Genomic DNA, 19055 nt, shown 5'->3' on the forward strand with positions numbered 1-19055 from the left:
CCCCTCTGCTGTAGATGGTAACTTCCATACAGGAAGGGACTAGGCGTGTTCGTGCTCACTGTTGAGGGTACACACATTCGATAAACATTTGTTGCTTGGTGCCCTGTGGAAGACAAAGAGATGAAAGAGTCTTAGATGTTCACTAAATTCACTGGTTCTCTGTGGCTCTTGCTGGTTGGGAGCTGGCCCTCAAGGGGCAGGGAAGACAACAAACAAGGAAACACGTCCCTTAGCACACAGACTAACTCAGGCGGCTGTGGTGGGTATGGGATGGTGAGGAAAACCCAACAGAGCCCTGGCTGAGAGAGCCTTGCGGGGTAGGAGGTGAGTCAGTCTAAAGTGGTTAATGGAGCACCGCCCTCTGAGACGCCCTCACAGCTGAGAAGACGCTGGCTCCCGGAGGATCGGGGAGACGTGGGCAGGGGAGCGCTTGAGGCACTGGAGGGAGCAGGCTTGGTGAGTTCGAAGACTGGAAAGGGGACCAGTGAGGTGCGTGGTGTGCAAGAGGGTGTGGGCGTGAGATTGGGTGTCCTGCATGTGCCCCGGAGAAAGGAGCATGCACTTTAGAGAGCAGTGGAGGGTTGAAGCAGGGTGTGGCATGGTTTTATTCATGTTTTTAAAACATTAGGCTGACTTGTGGAGGCGCAGGAGTCAAGCTGAGAGATGGCCGATTGAGCAGCTGTGGGCTTCGTCTGAGCTTGGCTGGGGTGGCTGTTGTGGTCGCAGAGGCGAGGCCAGGCAGGTGACAGAGATCATGGAGGGAGGCAGATACGGGGACGAGGAAGTAAGGCGGGCTTCCTGCGTGGATGCTCCTGGGATGGAAGAGTGAGGAGGGAGCCTGCTGAAGGCTTGGGTTTGGGGGTGCTGTTTGTGATGCAGTCCTGCGCTAGACGTAGAACTTCGGAGCCGACATCAGGATGGCATTTTAGCCTGTGTGACTGGGTGAGATTACTTGAAGAGAGATTATAGACTTGCAAAAAAGGGGATCCCCATTGGTGCCCTGCAGCACCCCAACATTTTAGAAGTCAAGCAGAAGAGGAGGAGGAGTGTCCAGTAAAGGAAACAAGGAGTGGCTACTGAGGGAGCAGGACAGCTGGTGAGGGGCCCCAATGCAAGCCCCGGAAAGTGTGTCATATGGTCCCGTCTAGTAGACAAGGGCTGTGCTCACTGGGTTTGACGATGTGGAGGTCACAATGGCCTGGATAAGAGTGGTTTTCAGGGAAAGGGAGAGACAGAAACCTGATCGAGAGAATGTGAAGCATGAAGCTCCCAAGAAGTTTTGCTGTGAAGGAGAGAGGGTATTTTGGCTGATAGGTGGGGGTGGGGCTGTGGGATCCAAAGAAGTTTGTTTCAGGAAGGGGCATCTAGCACATGTTTGTATGGGAATGGACCGGTAGGTAGGACAAAATTGTTGCTGGCAAAGAGAATCATTGCAGGATTTAATTTGGAGAGGCCTCAGGAGGAGCTGACCGCACACCAGTGGAAGGGCTGGCCTGTGAGGAGCAGGGCGCTTGCCTGCAGGAAGGAGGGGGAGGGTGGCAGGGAGCGTGGGTGCAGATGCAGCCAGGTGCGGGGGTGCCTGTGGGAGGCTGAGGACACTGCCATCAGGCTGCTTCTGTTTTCTCAATTACCATGGTGGGTTATCAGCGCCAAGAAAGGGAGGTGGAGGAGACACGGGAGGTTTGAGGAGAAAGAGCGTACCAGGGCCATTGCTGTTATGACCACGAAGCAGCAATTGGAAATACTGGGAAGTGTGAAATCAAGACTCTCAGAGGAGTGTGTGGAGGCCTGGTGCCCATTTGAGGTTTGTCATCATGGATTCAGTAGAGCCTGGCATCATTCAGCCGTTTGGGTGCCTGCATGGACAGGGGGAGAAGTGATTTAAGAAGGGAGGGTGTTATTACAATGGTGTGACAGGGAGAAGGCAGCAAGAGAGCTAGCAGTGAGCCCGGGAGAGGAGCTCGCACAGTGGACGGAAGCGGAGTGAGCGGCTGACAGGAGAAATGGAAAGGCTAGTGCTTGTGAGTCTCTGGGTGAGGGACTGCTGGAGTCGGTTAGCTGGCAGGGGACAAAGCGCCAGGTGGTCAGAGAGTAGGTCGCTTGAGCGGATTTTGGAGATGGCCGTGCCGTTATTGGTGATGACAGAACTGAGGGATGGCCTTCGCATGGTGATGCAAGAGGAGGGTGGCCGGTGAGAAGGGTGGGGCTGCGGAGTCTGTGCCAGGAAAGGGAGTGGGAGGAAAAGGCGGACGGGGTCTGATTAGTGGGACAGAAGACCATGAAAAGCAGATTGGAGGTCCTCTGGGAACAAAGGAAAGATGCTGTCGGATTAGCAGAGTCAGAAAGCTGGAAGGACAGTGTTGGGGTCAAATGATCAGGTTTCCCTGGAGACAGGTCAGCTGCTCATACGTTTGTATGCCAGTGTCCTCCTCGTCTGCGTGCAGTGATGTGCCTGGGTCGTCAGGGTAGTGGTGTCCCTGCCGGCAGCTGATTTAGCTCTGCGGATGAGAATGCTGGTGTCTGTCTTTCTCATGACTTCACACCTTCGTTACAGGGATCTCATAAGCAAAAGCTTACTGGTTTTCTTTTTGTTATGGGAAATTTCTAATAAATTCAAAAGCAGAGGAAATAACAAAATGTACCCCTGTGTACCCTTCACCCAGGTTCAAACCCATCATCATCTGCTGTTCTTGCTTCGTGTGCTCCTTTACTTCTTTGTTTACATGAGAAGCCAGTCTATTACCTGAGTGAGGTTTTGTGGGTATCAGCATCTTACTGATGATATGAGCACTTGTGCAGCCAGCATTTCAAAAAAGAAGAAAATACATAATACAGATGTCTGTTCGTGGGTCTCCAAAGCATGCTCCTTCACATTTTGACTGACTGATAGCATAGAAAACTTTTTTTTTTTTTTTTTTTTTTGGTGATAGGCTAGTACATCTACATTATCCTGGTTATTTAAAAAGGAAACATACAAAATTGTGTTGGGTGGTATACTCGCCTGATGTTCTGAGACTAAGTAGAAATACACTTTTCAGTCCCTTCCACTCCTTTGGTTGAACTTCATTCACACAGCGGCTGCCCTGCATCTTTTAGTCCTCAGTCTTTCAAAGGCATCCCTGTCCTGTCCCCACACCAACCGTTCTCCCTCACCAGCCCCGCTCTTCTCTGTCGTCAGTGCTAACAAGACATGGTCCTCAGTCTCCCTGGCTCCGGTCTGGGGCCCACTGGCATGCCCTTCTGCAAGCTTATGTCCTCAGAAGCCTGGCTGGGGGGTTTTAGTGGCTCGGCAGCGAATTTCTCTTCTTTGTCACCAGCACCAGTCCCAGGTGTCTGTGCCTTTGTACTTTGTAGCTCCTGAGTCACAGTCTGCCTCATTCAGAACAGCGCCGTGCAGTGTTAGGTGGCATCTGGTTTCCCAGGTGTATGCAGAATCTGATGTTGAGCCTTTTGGCTGCTTATGCCTGTAGGAGTGTAACTGTATTTCTCTCTCCTGCTGCATCAGGGTGATTAGTCTTGATTTTATGTCTAACCTGTACAGAGTATGATCCAGCCTTCTGGAGCATTGGTCACACTTTCCTGACCTCCCCCTCTGTGGTTGAATGGCTGGCATTCCTCTAATGCCTTCCGTCATCTTGGCACCAAGTGTCCCTGTGGGATGCTGTCTGTCCATGTGTCTCAGTCATTGGCATCTCTGTTCTCCAACACCTGCCCTGTGGAGACTAGGCCCTTCTAGTTTGAGTTCCCGGTTTGCAACCATAGGATCATTTTAACAAGAAATTGATGAAAAACTAGTGCACTCTTTTTTTCCCAGGCAAAACAGTATTTTTTGGTCAGCTATGTAAAAGAGAGTAATATACGTAAAAGGTGTACGTAAAAGTATGTTTAAATAATCTCTCTTTCAGAATCCACATTGATTCCTCCCGGCACAGCATGAGCTTCTTCCAGGGCCGAGGGACTGTTACCTGTATTCTGCATCAGACTCAGTCTGAAGTTAGGGAAGAAAATCAGTGTCCTCACTCTGTCCTTCCTCTTGACGTTTGCCCCCTGCGGGTGTGACCAGAGGGGGCTCCTTCCCCCACAAGCACGTCTGCCTACAAGGAACATTAAGGCCGGTGCGGGGGCCTGTGTGTCTCCCACAGCCTCAGGCTCTGGTTCAGTGTTAGCACTGCCTCCCAATCTCGAATGGGGAGCACTTGCCTGGAGCAGCCCTCAAAGGGCGACAGCTCTGTCCTCTCAGCTGTGAATCCTGCACCTGCACCTCCAGATGGCCCTTCCCAGTGCCAGTGCCCAGAGCTTCTATGCCCTCAGGACAGTTTCTCTGTATTTAGAACTCATTTTTTTACTTCTTTGCATCTCAACATCAGGTATTTATTTGCTGATTCCTCATTTTTAGCTGTACTGAGAGGGCAGTTCTGATTTGGATGTTCCTTCATGTCACAACGTTTAGATGAGGCAAAGATTCCAGTGGATGGAAGGAACTCCCTTTTTCATGGAAGGTGGGGATTTCATGGGCTGAATTTAAGCAGTTTTTCTCTCAGTTCTCAGCAAACTCTAAATTCCTATTTGAGCAGTTCCTCCCCACTGTAGATTGAACCTCCAGACTGCTGGCCCGCTCCTGAGGTCTCATGTGGAGAGACTGAGTGTTGCCGTGGGTACTGTTCAGGAGACCTCAGGGCAGGGCTCCTTCCCCCTCAGGTCAGAAGGGTGGTCCTGCAGTTCTAAAGGCTGTCCCCTTCAAAGCTCTTAGGGATCACTGGATATGAGACATGTCTTGAGTGGGAGAATCTTGGGAACATGTGCATTGGGATTTGTAGGATTTTTAGCTCATACCTACTCCCTTGCTTTCCGGTCTTCTTTATGTGTACAGGCGCAGTGGGGCAGGTAATGTTTAGGAAAGTTTATGGCAGGGATCCTTTTTACTGCTGTTTGTCCTGTTGTTCTTTGTTTGGTCATGTGGGAAATTGGCTGGAGTTTCTCTTTATCTTTTTTTTCTTTTTCCTACAGAATATAGCTTATCCCATCCCCCATCCCCACCACGGGGTAAGACTTACAGGTATGTTTGAGCATTTTTACTTGGAAGGAATGGTGACTGATTTCCTCCTTGAGGGAAACTCTGGCGGGAGTTCATGTAGGAATTTCATGTCCCTGAGCTTTGGGGTGGAGTTTTTCCCTCTGAGTGGAGTCAGTCTCTTCTGAGGCCAGTCTGGATGGGTGCCCTGACCCTCACTGCTTCATTTCCGAGTGAGGAGAGCCACACAGTGTCTGGGTTGGCTGGTGAGGGAGGGAGGCTGTAGTGTGGCACTGCGCCTTTGTCCTCCTCTTGTCCCTGCCCTGAAGCCACGGACTTCTCTCTCTCCAGGGACATCTGCGATGCTGTGCACATTCTTACATGCTCAGGGTTGCTTGGAGAAGTCAGCCATTTGGAAGATCATATTTGTTTAGTTTCATGTCTGTACAGTGTACCTGGTTCTGGGATCAGTTTGTTGTTGCAAGAGGAGCAGGAAAAGAATGTCTTCCCAGCATTAACGGATTTTTTTAAAAATTTAATTTTATTTTGTTATGTTAGTCACCATACATTACATCATTTGTTTTTGGTGTAGTGTTCCATAATTCATTGTTTGCGTATAACACCCAGTGCTCCATGCAGTACGTGCTCTCCTTAATACCCATCAGCAGGCTAACCCATCCCCCCACCCTCCTCCCCTCTAGAACCCTGTTTGTTTCTCAGAGTCCACAGTCTCTCATGGTTTGTCTCCCCCTCTGATTTCCACCCCCTTCATTTTTCCCTTCCTTCACCTAATGTCCTCCATGCTATTGCTTATGTTCCACAAATAAGTGAAATCATATGATAATTGACTTTCTCTGCTTGACTTATTTCATTTAGCATAATCTCCTCCAGTCCCATCCATGTTGACGTAAAAGTTGGGTATTCATCCTTTCTGATGGCTGAGTAATATTCCATTGTATATTATGGAAGGGTAGACCTTCCTTCTTTAAAGAAGACCACATCTTCTTTATCCGATTTTTTTTATCATAAAAAACTTCAGATACGCACAGAGGTACATTTTATTTATCATTTATCCATCATTATGTGTCCATTACCTGGCCTCAGTAGTGACAATGTTTTTGCCACATTTGCTTTACTGTCCTTTTTTACTGTCTTGTTTTTTTTTTCTGAAGCATTTGAAGACCATCTTGGACCCATCTCATGTCACTTCATTCCTGCAAACTTCACTATACATCTCTGAGAACACTGACATTTGTTTACATGACTCCAGTGGTGTTAGCACACCTTAACACAGTTGGCCGCATTTCTTGTACAACGTGATAACCCCATCTCTAATCATGTTTCCTCACTTGCCTCCTTTCAGCAGTTGGTTTATTGGAATCAGATTCCAAAGAAGGTCCTCACATTACATTTGATTGTTAGGTCTTGAGTCTCTTTAATCTAGAGTCGCTCTCCACCACGACTCCCCATTTCCAGGCCATTTACTTGTTGGAACAATGGGCAGCTGTCCTGTGGACTGGCTCACACTTTGGTATTTTTCTACTTGCTTCCTGGCATTTCTTCTATCCCTCCTTGTTCCTTTAAATAAAAATGATGTCTAGAGTCTTGGTTAGGTCCTGGTTCAATCTTTTGGCGAGAATATTTCAGAGTGATGCTGTGTGTTTCCTGTCGCATCGTATTGGGGGGCACACAGGTCTGGTTGCTCCTCTTTTGAGTAATGCTAAGATTGGTGAGTGGGTTTAGGTGGTAACAGCCTGATCCTTGCAATGTAAAATTCCTGGTCATGGTCAGGTATTTCGTTAGGGTTACACATTTACTAGCTGGGTTGTTGCATTACCTCAAAAGATAGTTCATAGAGGGGCATCTGGGTGGCCCAGTCAGTTAAGCATCTGACTCTTGATTTCAGATCAGATCGTGATCTCAGGGTCATGAGATTGAGCCCCGCATGGGGCTCTGCACTCAACAGGGTGTCTGCTTGAGATTCTGTCTCTCCCTCTGCCCCTCCCCACCACGTTCTCTCTCTAAAATAAATAAATCTTAAAAAAAAAAAAAGCTCATAGAGGAAAGATAGGATGGAGGCACAGTTCTTTCCTTTTAATTGCCAGTTTTCAGGGTAAAAAGTTGGTGGCCTAGTTACTTCCAGTTTTATTCAGTGCCTTGAATTTCTGTCTCTCTGCTTCTGTCTGTCTGTCTCTCTCTCTCTCTGCTCCCCTCTACCCCCGTTCCTCACCCCTGAAATCATTGTGAAATCTGAGGTTTTGTATATTTAATTTGTTTCAGTAGATTGCGTTCATTATTCCTTTTGATGCTCAGTTGTCCCATTCTTGGCCAATGGGAGTCTCTTCATAAATTGACATTGGTGTTCCTTTGGCATGACTCTCTTGCTCTCTTGCTTTCTGGAATAACGAGATGTCCCAGGCTAATTTTGTAAAATGCTGCTCTGGCCTTGAAATCAGCTGCTCCTTCAAGGATCCCTGTGTCTTTTGGTGGAGAAGGGTGTTTTGCTGTTGGTTGTCATTGCTTCTAGGTCTTTTTGGTGGATAGAGCTAAAAAAGACATGAATTCAAACTGATAAGTCAAATTTTATGTTGGATTAGTTCATTCCTTAACTTTGATTTTATGTTTGTATTTGGTTTATCTTACATTGAATCTTGGTTCCTAACATTAACAAAATTACTTGTTTGCTTAATCTTTATAAACACACCAGTGTTGTTATAACTAACAAACTATTGAAAGAAGTTTGATTTCTTTGCAGCTCTTTTAAAAAAAAGATTTTATTTATTTATTTGAGAGAGTGAGCGAGCACAAGCAGGGGGAGCGGCAGAGGGAGAAGCAGACTCCCCGGCTGAGCAGGGAGCCTGATGTGGGGCTCAATCCCAGGACCCTGAGATCAAGACCTGAGCCAAAGGCAGATGCTTAACTGACTGAGCAACCCAGGCACCCCTCTTTGCAGCTTTTTTGTCAACAGAATATGTCCCGCTAAGTATGTACACTCAGTATGTGGTACTCCGAAGCCCTTTGTGGATGTTACCAACTTGAAAATTAAGGTTCATTCTCTTCATTTGTTTTAAAATTTTAGGTATCATTTTCCTTTTTTTATTTAATTTTATTTTTGGAATATATATATATATATATATATATAAACACATTTCCAAAACCAAAACTACAAAACAGGGTACATTTGGAAAAGTTTTACTTCATCTTTGCTCCTTCATCCCCCATAGATAATTGCTTTTGTGTTATCCTCTGTGTTAATTTGTGCATGTTATGTGAACAAATACATACATTCGCATTCACATCCCTGCTTTGCACAAAAGTTAGCATAGTATATATGCCGTTCTGTGTCTTGCTTTGTTTACTAAACAGTATGACAGGGGTTTGCTCCATATCAATGCATAGTGTTCTTCCTCATTCCTTTTTTTTTGAGCAGCTAAGCAGCATTTTATTGTGAGGAAGTACTAGAGTTGATTGGACCAGTCCCCTGCAGATAGGCCTTTCGTTGTCTGCAGTTTTGCCATGACAGGTACTGCCTCAGTGAATAACCTAGGACATCAGTCACTTCCTATTTTTGCCATTGTATCTTGGGATGGATCTCTAGAAATGTTGTTATAGAACAAAGGATAAATGCATATATTTTTCCAGCCACTGACTATATATTTGCTGAAATTTGAGTATCTAGTTCAATTTCATAATCCAAACACTTCCATTTAAAAGAGTCCAATTTATTTTGCCACTTTAATGTTGAAGAAATCTCATTTGCCCATGACCCTGTCTTTGTATGGAACATACTATTGAAAGTGTTACTTGAAGAAGATCTGTTGATTTCATTTAATTAATTAATTGAAGTATCAGTTACTGATTATAAAATACAAGTGATGAAAAGATTGCTAAAACATAGTCCTAAATCTCACAAGAGTTCAAATAAATATTTTGGGATTTATTTTATTTCCTGATCATTCTATTTGTTGTGTATTTTGTCCCCTGTTGGTTGTCAAAAGACTGGTAATAAGGCACTGGGAAATGTGCCTCTATACCAGAATGAAGTGGGATATGTCTGTTGGAGGAGAGAGGTTGTCATAAAATATTCTATAGATGCATTCTACAAATATTAATTGAACACCTCCCCTTCACTGGAACATAACAGTGAGCAACACACAGAGTTCCTTCCTCATGGCATTTATATCCTACTACAAGAGATGTATCAAAAACCAAGGAACAATAAGATAATCACAAGTTCTGTGTGCTTTGAAGGAATCAAACGAGAGATTAAAATAGAGTCTCAGGGACCTTCCTCAAGTGAGGGAGGGGCAGCTGACACAGCAAGCCACGTGCCAGGTGGGGGAAAAGCATTTCAGGCAGTAGCTTGTGGTGTTGAGGACTGAAGGAGAAGGCACAGCAAGGTGTGGGGGAGAGTGGAGGCAAGGTCATGCAGGGCCTTGGGTTTTCACTGAAGGGTTTGGATTTTGTTTTAAGTATATCAGGAAACCATTGAGGACAATTGAGCAAGGGAATGACATTCAATACCAATATATCATAGATTTAGTCTTTCTATAGATCAGAAGGCTACTCAAATGGGATGTTTTAGTTCTAAAGCAAACACTGTCCTTTCTGAAGTTCAAAGCGGAGATAGTTTTCCTTCTTGCTCCTTTATGCAGGACAGCTGCTCCACATATTCAGGTCTTCTGAGGATTTCTTTTCTTTTTCAATAATATTCCCTTGACGTTGTTTAGATAATTACAGTAAGTGGTTGTAAGTGGATTATATACTTGGGCTATGAACAGGAGCATGATATCTACAAATTCTCTTCTTCAGACCTGCAAATCCAAGAGATACATCTCTCTGGACGATAAGAGAGCTTCTTCCTCAAGATCAAAAAAGGTCTGTATTGCTGCTGTCACGTTTATATGAAATTAATTATGGAACCAATAGCAATTTTTGGAAAAGAGGCATTTTCAATATATTTACTTATGTTTCTGTTACAGGAGACTGGAGTGAGACCCATGTAGGGAATCCCCAGAAGGAAGGATTGGCACACCTGGAACCCGAGGAGCTTGCTTCCTGGGAAGGCTCCTGTCTGATGTGTAGGAGGCAGAATGTCCTACTGACTCTTCAAGGGGAGGCTACAGGGGACCGAGACCCTCCACCACAGGGGACACTGTGCAGTCCTTTTTCTAGAAGTGGGAAGTACGAGATTGTTCTACAAGAGGAAGATTCCAGGGGCTTACAAACACAGAGGTTTGCACCTTGGGAGCCCCTTGGAATGTTGACAACTCAGGATCTAAAGGAAAATTCTGTGTTCATGAGTTACAGAATTCATGTGGAAGTAAATGTCACTTTATGATCAATAATAATACTGAGTGAGGAGCACTATGCAGGAAGAAATCTTCCACAGAAATACAGGCAGGGAGAAGCTTAGGCCAACCTTAGACCTACCTAATAGAGCAAGCCTGAGATAAACTGCCAGAATGGCCAAATAAGAGACTCTATGAAATAGCAATCGTGTAACTATAGTAGTCGTACAGAAATTTTTTCCTCTAAATCACGATACCAAATAGGAAAAATGATCTACAAGTGCCCCATGTGTAGGGAATTTTTCTCTGAGAGAGCAGATCTTTTTATGCATCAGAAAATTCACACTGCTGAGAAACCCCATAAATGTGACAAGTGTGACAAGGGTTTCTTTCATATATCAGAACTTCATATTCATTGGAGAGACCACACAGGAGAGAAGGTCTATAAATGTGATGATTGTGGTAAGGATTTTAGTACTACAACAAAACTTAACAGACATAAGAAAATCCACACAGTGGAGAAGCCCTATAAATGCTATGAGTGTGGCAAAGCCTTCAATTGGAGCTCACATCTTCAAATTCACATGAGAGTTCATACAGGTGAGAAACCCTATGTCTGTAGTGAGTGTGGAAGGGGCTTTAGTAATAGTTCAAACCTTTGCATGCATCAGAGAGTCCACACCGGAGAGAAACCCTTTAAATGTGAAGAGTGTGGGAAGGCCTTTAGGCACACTTCTAGCCTCTGCATGCATCAGAGAGTTCACACAGGAGAGAAACCCTATAAATGTTATGAGTGTGGGAAGGCCTTCAGCCAGAGCTCAAGCCTCTGCATCCATCAGAGAGTACACACTGGGGAGAAACCCTATAGATGTTGTGGGTGTGGGAAGGCCTTCAGCCAGAGCTCAAGCCTCTGCATCCACCAGAGAGTGCACACTGGCGAGAAACCTTTTAAATGTGATGAGTGTGGGAAAGCCTTCAGTCAGAGCACCAGCCTCTGCATCCACCAGAGAGTGCATACAAAGGAGAGAAACCATCTCAAAATATCAGTTATATAGAGCATTTTGCTAAGAGTTAAAAATCTTAAAACCCATAAGTGCCACTAGGAAGGAAACCCTGTAAATACCTACATTGACCTAAGAAATTTTTACAGCAAGCCCCAGCAGGACATTCTTATTGAAGAGGCATATAGTGAGGTTGGTTTTTTTAGATTCATGTCAAGTGTATGCCACAACTTGGCTTTGAATCTGGAATCCCTCTGAGTGTCTGCCCAAGACAGGCTGTGAGGTCCCAGTCATGGGTGTGCATTTCCTGGGATTTGGGCCTGATGTCTCAGTAATGGGAAATACGACACAGGAAACCATGATCATTGCCCAGCCTCCTGAGTCACCTTCTGTCTACGCTTTACCTAAAAGTTACCCCAGTCATCCCCCCCTTCAGGAGCTCATGCCCTTCCTTCTTTCGATTCAGACATACTGGTTAATGCATTTGAAAATGGACAGCTCCCACAAAGACAGCGTTCTGGTATTTCTGAGGTTATCCCTTGGTTCAGCCCCTACATATCGTTCCATAGATCCCATTACTTCTGAGCCCGCTTTACCTGTATGTCCTCACAGTACCCGTAAATATCCACCCCTTCCTAGATGGCATTAAATTTCATTTTAGATTTTAGGTGACTCATAATTTCCATTCACTTGGCCCATCAGAGAAATCACTGGCAGACGTACATGCCCTTGAACTTTTTTTTAAAACATGTTGTGGATTCTGCTAATCACTGTGTCTCTATGTTAGACTTAATTTTCTAGTGGCTACATCACATATTTTTAACTTGAATTTTTTGGAAATAGCTGAATGTAAATAGGGAGGAAGAAGTAAGCAAGCAAAGTTGGAACTTTTCTCCATCCAGAATTGCCCTCTTGGGCTCCTTTTGTAGCACGTGGAGCTCCTTACTAGCTAGGGGAGACCATAGGAGAAGTGGATGGTGGGAGGAGTCACTAATAATATTTAGTCTCTGTTTCTGTAATTTTGGGCAATAATGTGTAGGAGTCCTCAATACCTTCATTGAGGATCAGGTATTCCTTCGTTTTTAGGCATGAATATCTATGTCACTCTCTCCTTTCCTTTCTTCATTCATTCAGCAAGTATTTATTGAACACCTCCTCTGTGCCAGGCATTGTGCTAGGTGCTGGGAATACCACTGAGTAAGACAGACAAGGGCCCTGCTCTCATGGAGTTTACTTCTGGTGGAGGAGACAGATGATACGCAAGTAAGCAAATACATAATGTAGTTTGAGATAGTGATTAAGTGCTATGAAGAAAATAAACTAGGGTGATGATTTAGAGTGGGGGTGGGGTGGGGGTGGGGCATCATTAGACAGTCAGGGAAGGCCTTTCTGAGGGGGGCGCTGGAGTGGAGCGCGCAAGGCTGGCAGCACCAGCTGGCTGGCCCCCGCTGCCATGTTTGCGGAGCAGAAGGTGGCCAGGTGCTGGGGCAGAGCGAGCCACGGGGAGGGGAGAGATACTGAGTTGTTCAGTATCCCAACATTTATAGGCCCCTTTTTCTTTTCTTCTTCCTTTTTTTCTTTTTTTTTTTTTTTTGTGGCTAGATTGATATTAAAAACTCATGTGGAAGAACTCAAGGAATGTTTAGAAGACCAAAAGTCCCCAATGACGAGAACAAAAAGCAACTAATTTTTAACTTTGTTTCTCTTCTCATTCCTGTTTCCATTGATTCCCACATGTAGTCCTTATGCTCAGGAAGTCTTGGGGGAAGTTAAGGATCTTTGAAGCTCTGAAATGGGTGAACAGGTTCGTGGTGTCTGTCAACTGTCTTAAGAGGTTGGGAAATGAATTCCCGAAATAGTCATCGAAATACTGAAACAAAGCTTGATTTTCTCTTCATATTTGAATTAATTTCTTCTGTTTGACTGGAAAGGGTTTTTGTGTAACTAAAACCTCAAAGGCATAAAGGAGATTTAAAAGGAGCACATTATTTAGTGGGTGGGCCATGAAACTAGAGATGGGGTTTGGGGATAATTGTGTCCCTCTCTGGATTTTCATCCAGACAGCTCTGTTCACAGCCTTTGGGAAGTCCCTTCTCCTGTGTGTCCTCCTTGCCCAGGAGAGGGCCAGCCTGGTTCCTGGGTGGAACCCCTTCCAGGCCTGATGCCCTCGACTACGATTTACTGTAGTGTCTTACCCTCGTCCATGTCATGGTAGCCTGCGGCGTTAGAGAGCCGCCTAGACTTTTAGTTGGTAGAGAGACAGCGGAACTATCATCAGTAGGATTTTAGTTTTAGGAAAAATCGGTTTGATTTCTAGCTTTATTACTATTAGGTGTGTGAGCTTGGGCAGATCGCCTAATCGTTGAGTCTAGTTTTCTCACAAAACGAGGACATTAGGCTAAATGATTTCCGAGTTTCCAGCTAGTCCTAGAGTTCTATATTTCTACATAGTTGAATTATTTTATCATGCTGTTGCTGGGGAATATGACTAACACTTTTGAAGCTACTAATTTTATGTCGAGCTTTAAAGTCCATAATTGTTATCTTCGGAAAATATTATTTGACCTACAGTATGTCCAAATCAATTTAATAAAATCACTTTATAACAGGGTTCTGTGCTTGACATGTAGTTGTGTGAATTCAGGGGTCATTGTGTGTGTGTGTGTGTGTGTGTGTGTGTGTGTGTGGTGAGGGGGTGGCTTGTGTATTATGCCTAGGGTGACCTTATAATTTACTGTCCAAACTGGGCACTTAAGAGTAAAGGAGGTGCTGTTAATGAGGACCACAGGCCTAAACTGGGACTGTCCTCGCAAACCAAGTTGTGAGGACACCCTGGCCCAAGGATCACAACCCAAGCAAGTAAGAAATGACTAAATTGCATCAGGAATAACTCGAAGAGGAGTGGTAAGGTCTGTGGCAAACTGGAGAAGGCATGCCTTACTGAAGGGATGGCCCCTACTTGGCTGTAACTGTTTATTTCTATGCTAGAATATAGGCCAAAGGCTCCCACATATTTTCTTTTAAGAGAAAACCAGCAACATGGATTTTTATATAAAATTTAGTGATTTTTGAATGTTGGCAACGAATTCATGTTCCCTGTGTGACCCATCTTGGTCATTTCTATTACCTGCCTAGTGCCCATAGGCTTTTACTTCACTTTGCAAAGCCCTGCTCCAGTCCCTGATGACTGTGACCCGCTCCTGGTAAGGTGTGATCTACCCCTTGGGGAAGGTGTGGTGGCCCATGTTCTGTGCCACAGGCTTTGACTCTGATTCTGGGATCTGGCTTTGAGGGGCAAGTCTATATCCCACTTCCACCATCAAGGTAGACGCAGTCCAAACTGGCCTTTTTGACATGAGAGGGTTTGGGAAGAGCGGTCACATGTGGGCACACCTATCCCCCACTGAGTCAGCACTCGGCGTGCCTGCTAAGATTTAGGGTGTGAGAGAGAAGTCAAGGCTGACTTCACAGTTTCTGACCTGGGGCCCTATTGAATAAGTGGCAGGTTGCACCTTTAAGAACACAATGAAGCATTTCACTTTTTTTATTTAAAGGCATTAATAAAATAGGCTGTTGGTTAGCTCCCCCCCCAGAAAAAGAACTCTGTCAAATCAGAGAGCCCCAAACATCCAGATGGTCTGCTGTAGAGGTTCTGGGCGCCCAGGTCTGTCACAGGCCACCTCGAGGAAGTTGTTGGATTCTTTAGCGTTGTGTGAGTCTGGACGTGATGCCTTCTGACGGACTTCCCAACTCTTGGTTCTATTATCCTAAAAAATGTGAAATTGTTAATTTTTCTGTATAACTTGCTGTGATTCTCAGGCATTTGAAAAAAGGTGAATGGAAAGCAAATAATCAGAAGCAGATGGAAAAAGTCCTCAATGGTGGAATCAAACCTGAGGGGAGAGGCAGGGAAGAGGTTGACACCATTACCGGGCAGGAGCCAAATATAAATAGCATTGCTGGATTAAGAGAGAGAATGAGAGGGAGAATGAGGTTGGCAGAGCTCTTTCTCTGTGACCGTATGCAGTTTCTTAACTTACCCAAACCTCAGATTTTCACCTATAAAACCTATGGTTTTGAAAATACCTAACTCATGAAATAGTTGGAAAGACTATTTGGAAGCATTTAGTAATACAACAGGAAGAAAACAATCCCAGTTGCCTGTTAAGGAAGATAGGTCCCGTTGTTTGGAGTTCTTTTGTTCAGCTGAACTGCACTGTTATAGATTTGGGCATCTAAATTTGGGGGTAGAAACTAGAGAGGGCTGAATTGCTTTATGTGAGAAAAGCCAGCAGAACTTGACTCTCCCAGGGCAGCCTGGGACAAGAAAATAGAATTGGAAAGGTCGTTGGAAGAGAGGGACCCAGGGGTTTCACAGATGAACGCTTATGACCTCAGAATCCCTCCTTAAAGTCTTGAGATGCTTGGTCCGAGTGGATTGCTTATGGAAACCGTGGAGGGACTGAGTGCTGTGTCCCAGCTGGAATGGGGCAGAACATCTGTACTACGATAAAAATAAATGTTGGAGCCAGAAGAGAGCAGCCAAAAGCCCATGAGCTCCAAGGAGTGTGGAGAAGCCTCTGGGAGAGGCAGGTAGGGAGGCCTCTGGGTCTCTCACTACTCCTAGTGTACATAGGTAGAATACTGTGAAGATCATGAGTAAATTAGATTTTTAAAAAAAATCATTCCCATATTAGGCACATGAGCAAATCCAAAGATCCCAGGTCCTTGTGTTTATTATACACGTCGGCGAGAGCTTGGCATAGATCTCAGTGGAAGGTGACTGTCATGCCAGAGTGCTCTCATTGCTTGGATTTAGGCACATAGCAAACAAAATACAGTGTTAGAGTAAAATAATAGCATATAAAGATTGCTTTTATTGGTTTTCAGGTGAATTTATGCATTTTATAGATTCTGTCTTGTTTGTACCTTGACAGTTCTATTTACTAAATGCTTCTGAAAATGGGTTCACTCAGAGACTTCCCCTCCTCCTCTGGGCTGGCCCTGGCCCCGGTCTTCTTTGCATCCTGAATTATGGGGAGTGTTGTGTTTGGAGGGATTTTAAATCTGATATCTATAGATGTGTTTCAGGGAGCTCTCGAACCTCCTTAAAATATATGCAGAATTTTGCGTATATGTGGGTATATGCATTTTTCTAGGAAGAAGGGCTTTCCTTGAATGTGTGACTCTAGTCAATAAAGAACACTAATTGAGGAAAACTATCTGCTTTAGCCATGTGGTTATTCACTGTGCAGGAACCTTGGGGAAGGGGATGTCCTAAGAGTTCAGAACAGACGTGGGTCCGCTGAAACGAACAGAAAATGTTAGATGTAATAAATGGAAGGAAAAACATCACACTGCTGTGTTGTAAAGAAGAAGAGAAGGGGCACCTGGGTGGCTCAGTCGTCAGGCGTCTGCCTTGGGCTCAGGTCATGGTCCTGGGGTCCTGGGATCGAGCCCCGCATCGGGCTCCCTGCTCAGTGAGGAGCCTGCTTCCCCCCTCCCTCTGCTCCCCCCGCTTGTGTTCTCTCTCCCTGACAAATAAATAAAAATCTTAAAAAAAAAAAAAGGCCTTTGGCATAAAACAAAAGGTACATATGTGTGCCGGCTGTAACAGATCAGCTGTGTTACGTATAATGTAATGTGCTTAAGAGACAAGTTCTGTGAGCAGTGTACCAAAGCTGAAAACTGGTGTAGGTGAGAACAGCCAGGTGTTTCAGAGGGGCTGGCTGGGAGGCAGAAGGAGTTGGCTATGTGATTGGAAACACCGAAGCTCACGGAGTTGGCCTCTTGGTTGCAAAGAAGGCAGTTCTTGTTGTAACTTTGGAGTGAGGTCCCCGGTGCTGGTGTGGGTTGTGTTTAGATTCTCCAATAAACCTATTCTGTCGCTTGGTGGTGCGTTCTTCCATGTTTCATTTCTGGGTACCGCTTGCCTGCAGTACAGTGTTAAGGTAATAATGTCTTTGTTAACATTTAAGTCAGTGATGTTGAGCCTTCATCCTGTCTCCAAGATGTTCTTATCCCTGGCACTCCTCTCTCCTGATGCGTCCCCCTCCTGCCTTTCTGAGGTGAGCTTGAGACCCACAGGGATTTAGTCTGGGGGGTAAGCCCTGTCTGCGTCCCATGGAGAGTGAGCAGGACGTTGGGACTGGGATGCCAGCAGGCTGCGCGTCTGTAGCTGTTGCTGTCACGCTGTTCCTGCCCATGACAGGTTTGGAGAGAACCAGACTCTCTGTGGCTTGCACACCAAGACAGGTCCCTCGATCCAGTAAACATCAGGAAAAGAAATTTTAAAAAGCACAGTGTATAACAAGATGATGGGAGTAAAGTTAAAGCATTGATCCTAGAAAACGTGAATGGGTTAAATTCTGCCACTTACAGACATTTTCAGGTTGAATGATAGGTTTCTCCACAGCCATATGTAGAGGTTGGTGACAAGAGACCACTTGCAGGAAGGGACACAAAGGCTGAAAGGGAGAGTGGAAAAACACCAGGAAGCTGTTCCCAAAGAGGACACGAGTGGTGTGATAGCATTGCCCATCCAAGTAGAATGCAAGGCAAATGGCATCGATTTATGAACTTTGTCAAGAAGATAGTTACATGCTTTTGTTTGGCCAACGTAGCTTTGAGAGATAGTTTGTGTTTCTAGAAATACAGTGAGACAGTAATCCCTAATCACAGCAGACTATATTGATCCTCATCTCTCAAAAATCAGCTAGACTGTGAAGGATCTAACTACTTGACTGGCTTTATTAACAAACAATCTGTCAGTTGTCTTTGAACTGTGTGCCAGCAGCCCTTTTGGAATATTCACGAAGACTGACCCATGTTTTATGCCAGAGAGAAAATCTCACTAAATTCCAGAATGTGGAAAATCCCCACAGGTCACATTCTGTGACTATAACAATAAAAATCGAAGTTGCCGAGAAAGAGCCAAAAATCCTATCCACTTGGAAATAAAACACAACAGAACACCCTCTTCCTTCTCCAGATTAACAGCTGGAGAGGAAATAAAAATGAGTCCACATCATTTAGAGACGAATGACCAAGGTGGCATCATAGAACACATCTTGTTGGATGGGTTAATGATGAGTAAAATGTTTTATGGCCTTAAACTAATAAACTAGTAAGGGCCTTTATCAAGACTCTCGTCTGTTCCCACTCCTTTCATCTGTTACTGTACTGAATCATTGAAAGCGACTTTTATTTTTATTGAATTTTTTTGAATTTTATGGAGTTTTTCATTTTTATTGAGTAAAGTTGAATTTCAATTTTATTGAAAAATAAGGAAAACACCTTTTTTAGTCATCCGATTTTTGAAAATTGATACAGGTATAATCTTAAGAGGTTCAGTTATGCCTTCTTATTTAAAAAAGGATTTAGTAGGGCGCCTGGGTAGCTCAGTTGGTTAAGCGACTGCCAAAAAAGGATTTAGTAGGGCGCCTGGGTGGCTCAGTTGGTTAAGTGACTGCCTTCGGCTCAGGTCATGATCCTGGAGTCCCAGGATCGAGTCCCGCATCGGGCTCCCTGCTCGGCAGGGAGTCTGCTTCTCCCTCTGACCCTCCCCCCTCTCATGCTCTCTCTCTCTATCTCATTCTCTCTCTCAAATAAATAATCTAAAAAAAAAGGATTTAGTAGTTTTATTTTTACTTTGTTCTAGAAGAGATCACATAGCACGTAGATTAACATCTATGTCCTCCACTTGCCAAAAGTACAGAATCAAGGCGACGTCTAGTATTAATGTTTTAATCA

At 44.7% G+C, this 19055-nt stretch overlaps 2 protein-coding genes across 2 annotated transcripts in view; both read left to right on the forward strand.

Moving 5' to 3' along the window:
- LOC148162339 (uncharacterized) overlaps positions 1–10079 on the forward strand; it is a 41415-nt gene extending 31336 nt beyond the window's left edge. Inside the window, exons 4-5 of the mRNA XM_028092428.2 lie at positions 9824–9889; positions 9994–10079. Coding sequence (XP_027948229.2) covers positions 9824–9889; positions 9994–10006 — 79 coding nt within the window. The 3' untranslated portion in view covers positions 10007–10079. The remainder of the gene's footprint in view (positions 1–9823; positions 9890–9993) is intronic.
- Positions 10019–12641, forward strand: ZNF664 (zinc finger protein 664). Its single transcript, XM_028092431.2, has one exon. The coding sequence runs from the start codon at positions 10572–10574 to the stop codon at positions 11355–11357; it is 786 nt and encodes a 261-aa protein (XP_027948232.1). The 5' UTR covers positions 10019–10571; the 3' UTR covers positions 11358–12641.
- The last annotated feature ends 6414 nt before the right edge of the window (positions 12642–19055 follow it).

The sequence above is a fragment of the Eumetopias jubatus genome, unplaced genomic scaffold (genome assembly GCF_037043125.1).
Source record: "Eumetopias jubatus isolate StellerSeaLion01/CBP00866 unplaced genomic scaffold, mEumJub1_p1.0 scaffold_16, whole genome shotgun sequence".
NCBI lineage: Eukaryota > Metazoa > Chordata > Mammalia > Carnivora > Otariidae > Eumetopias > Eumetopias jubatus.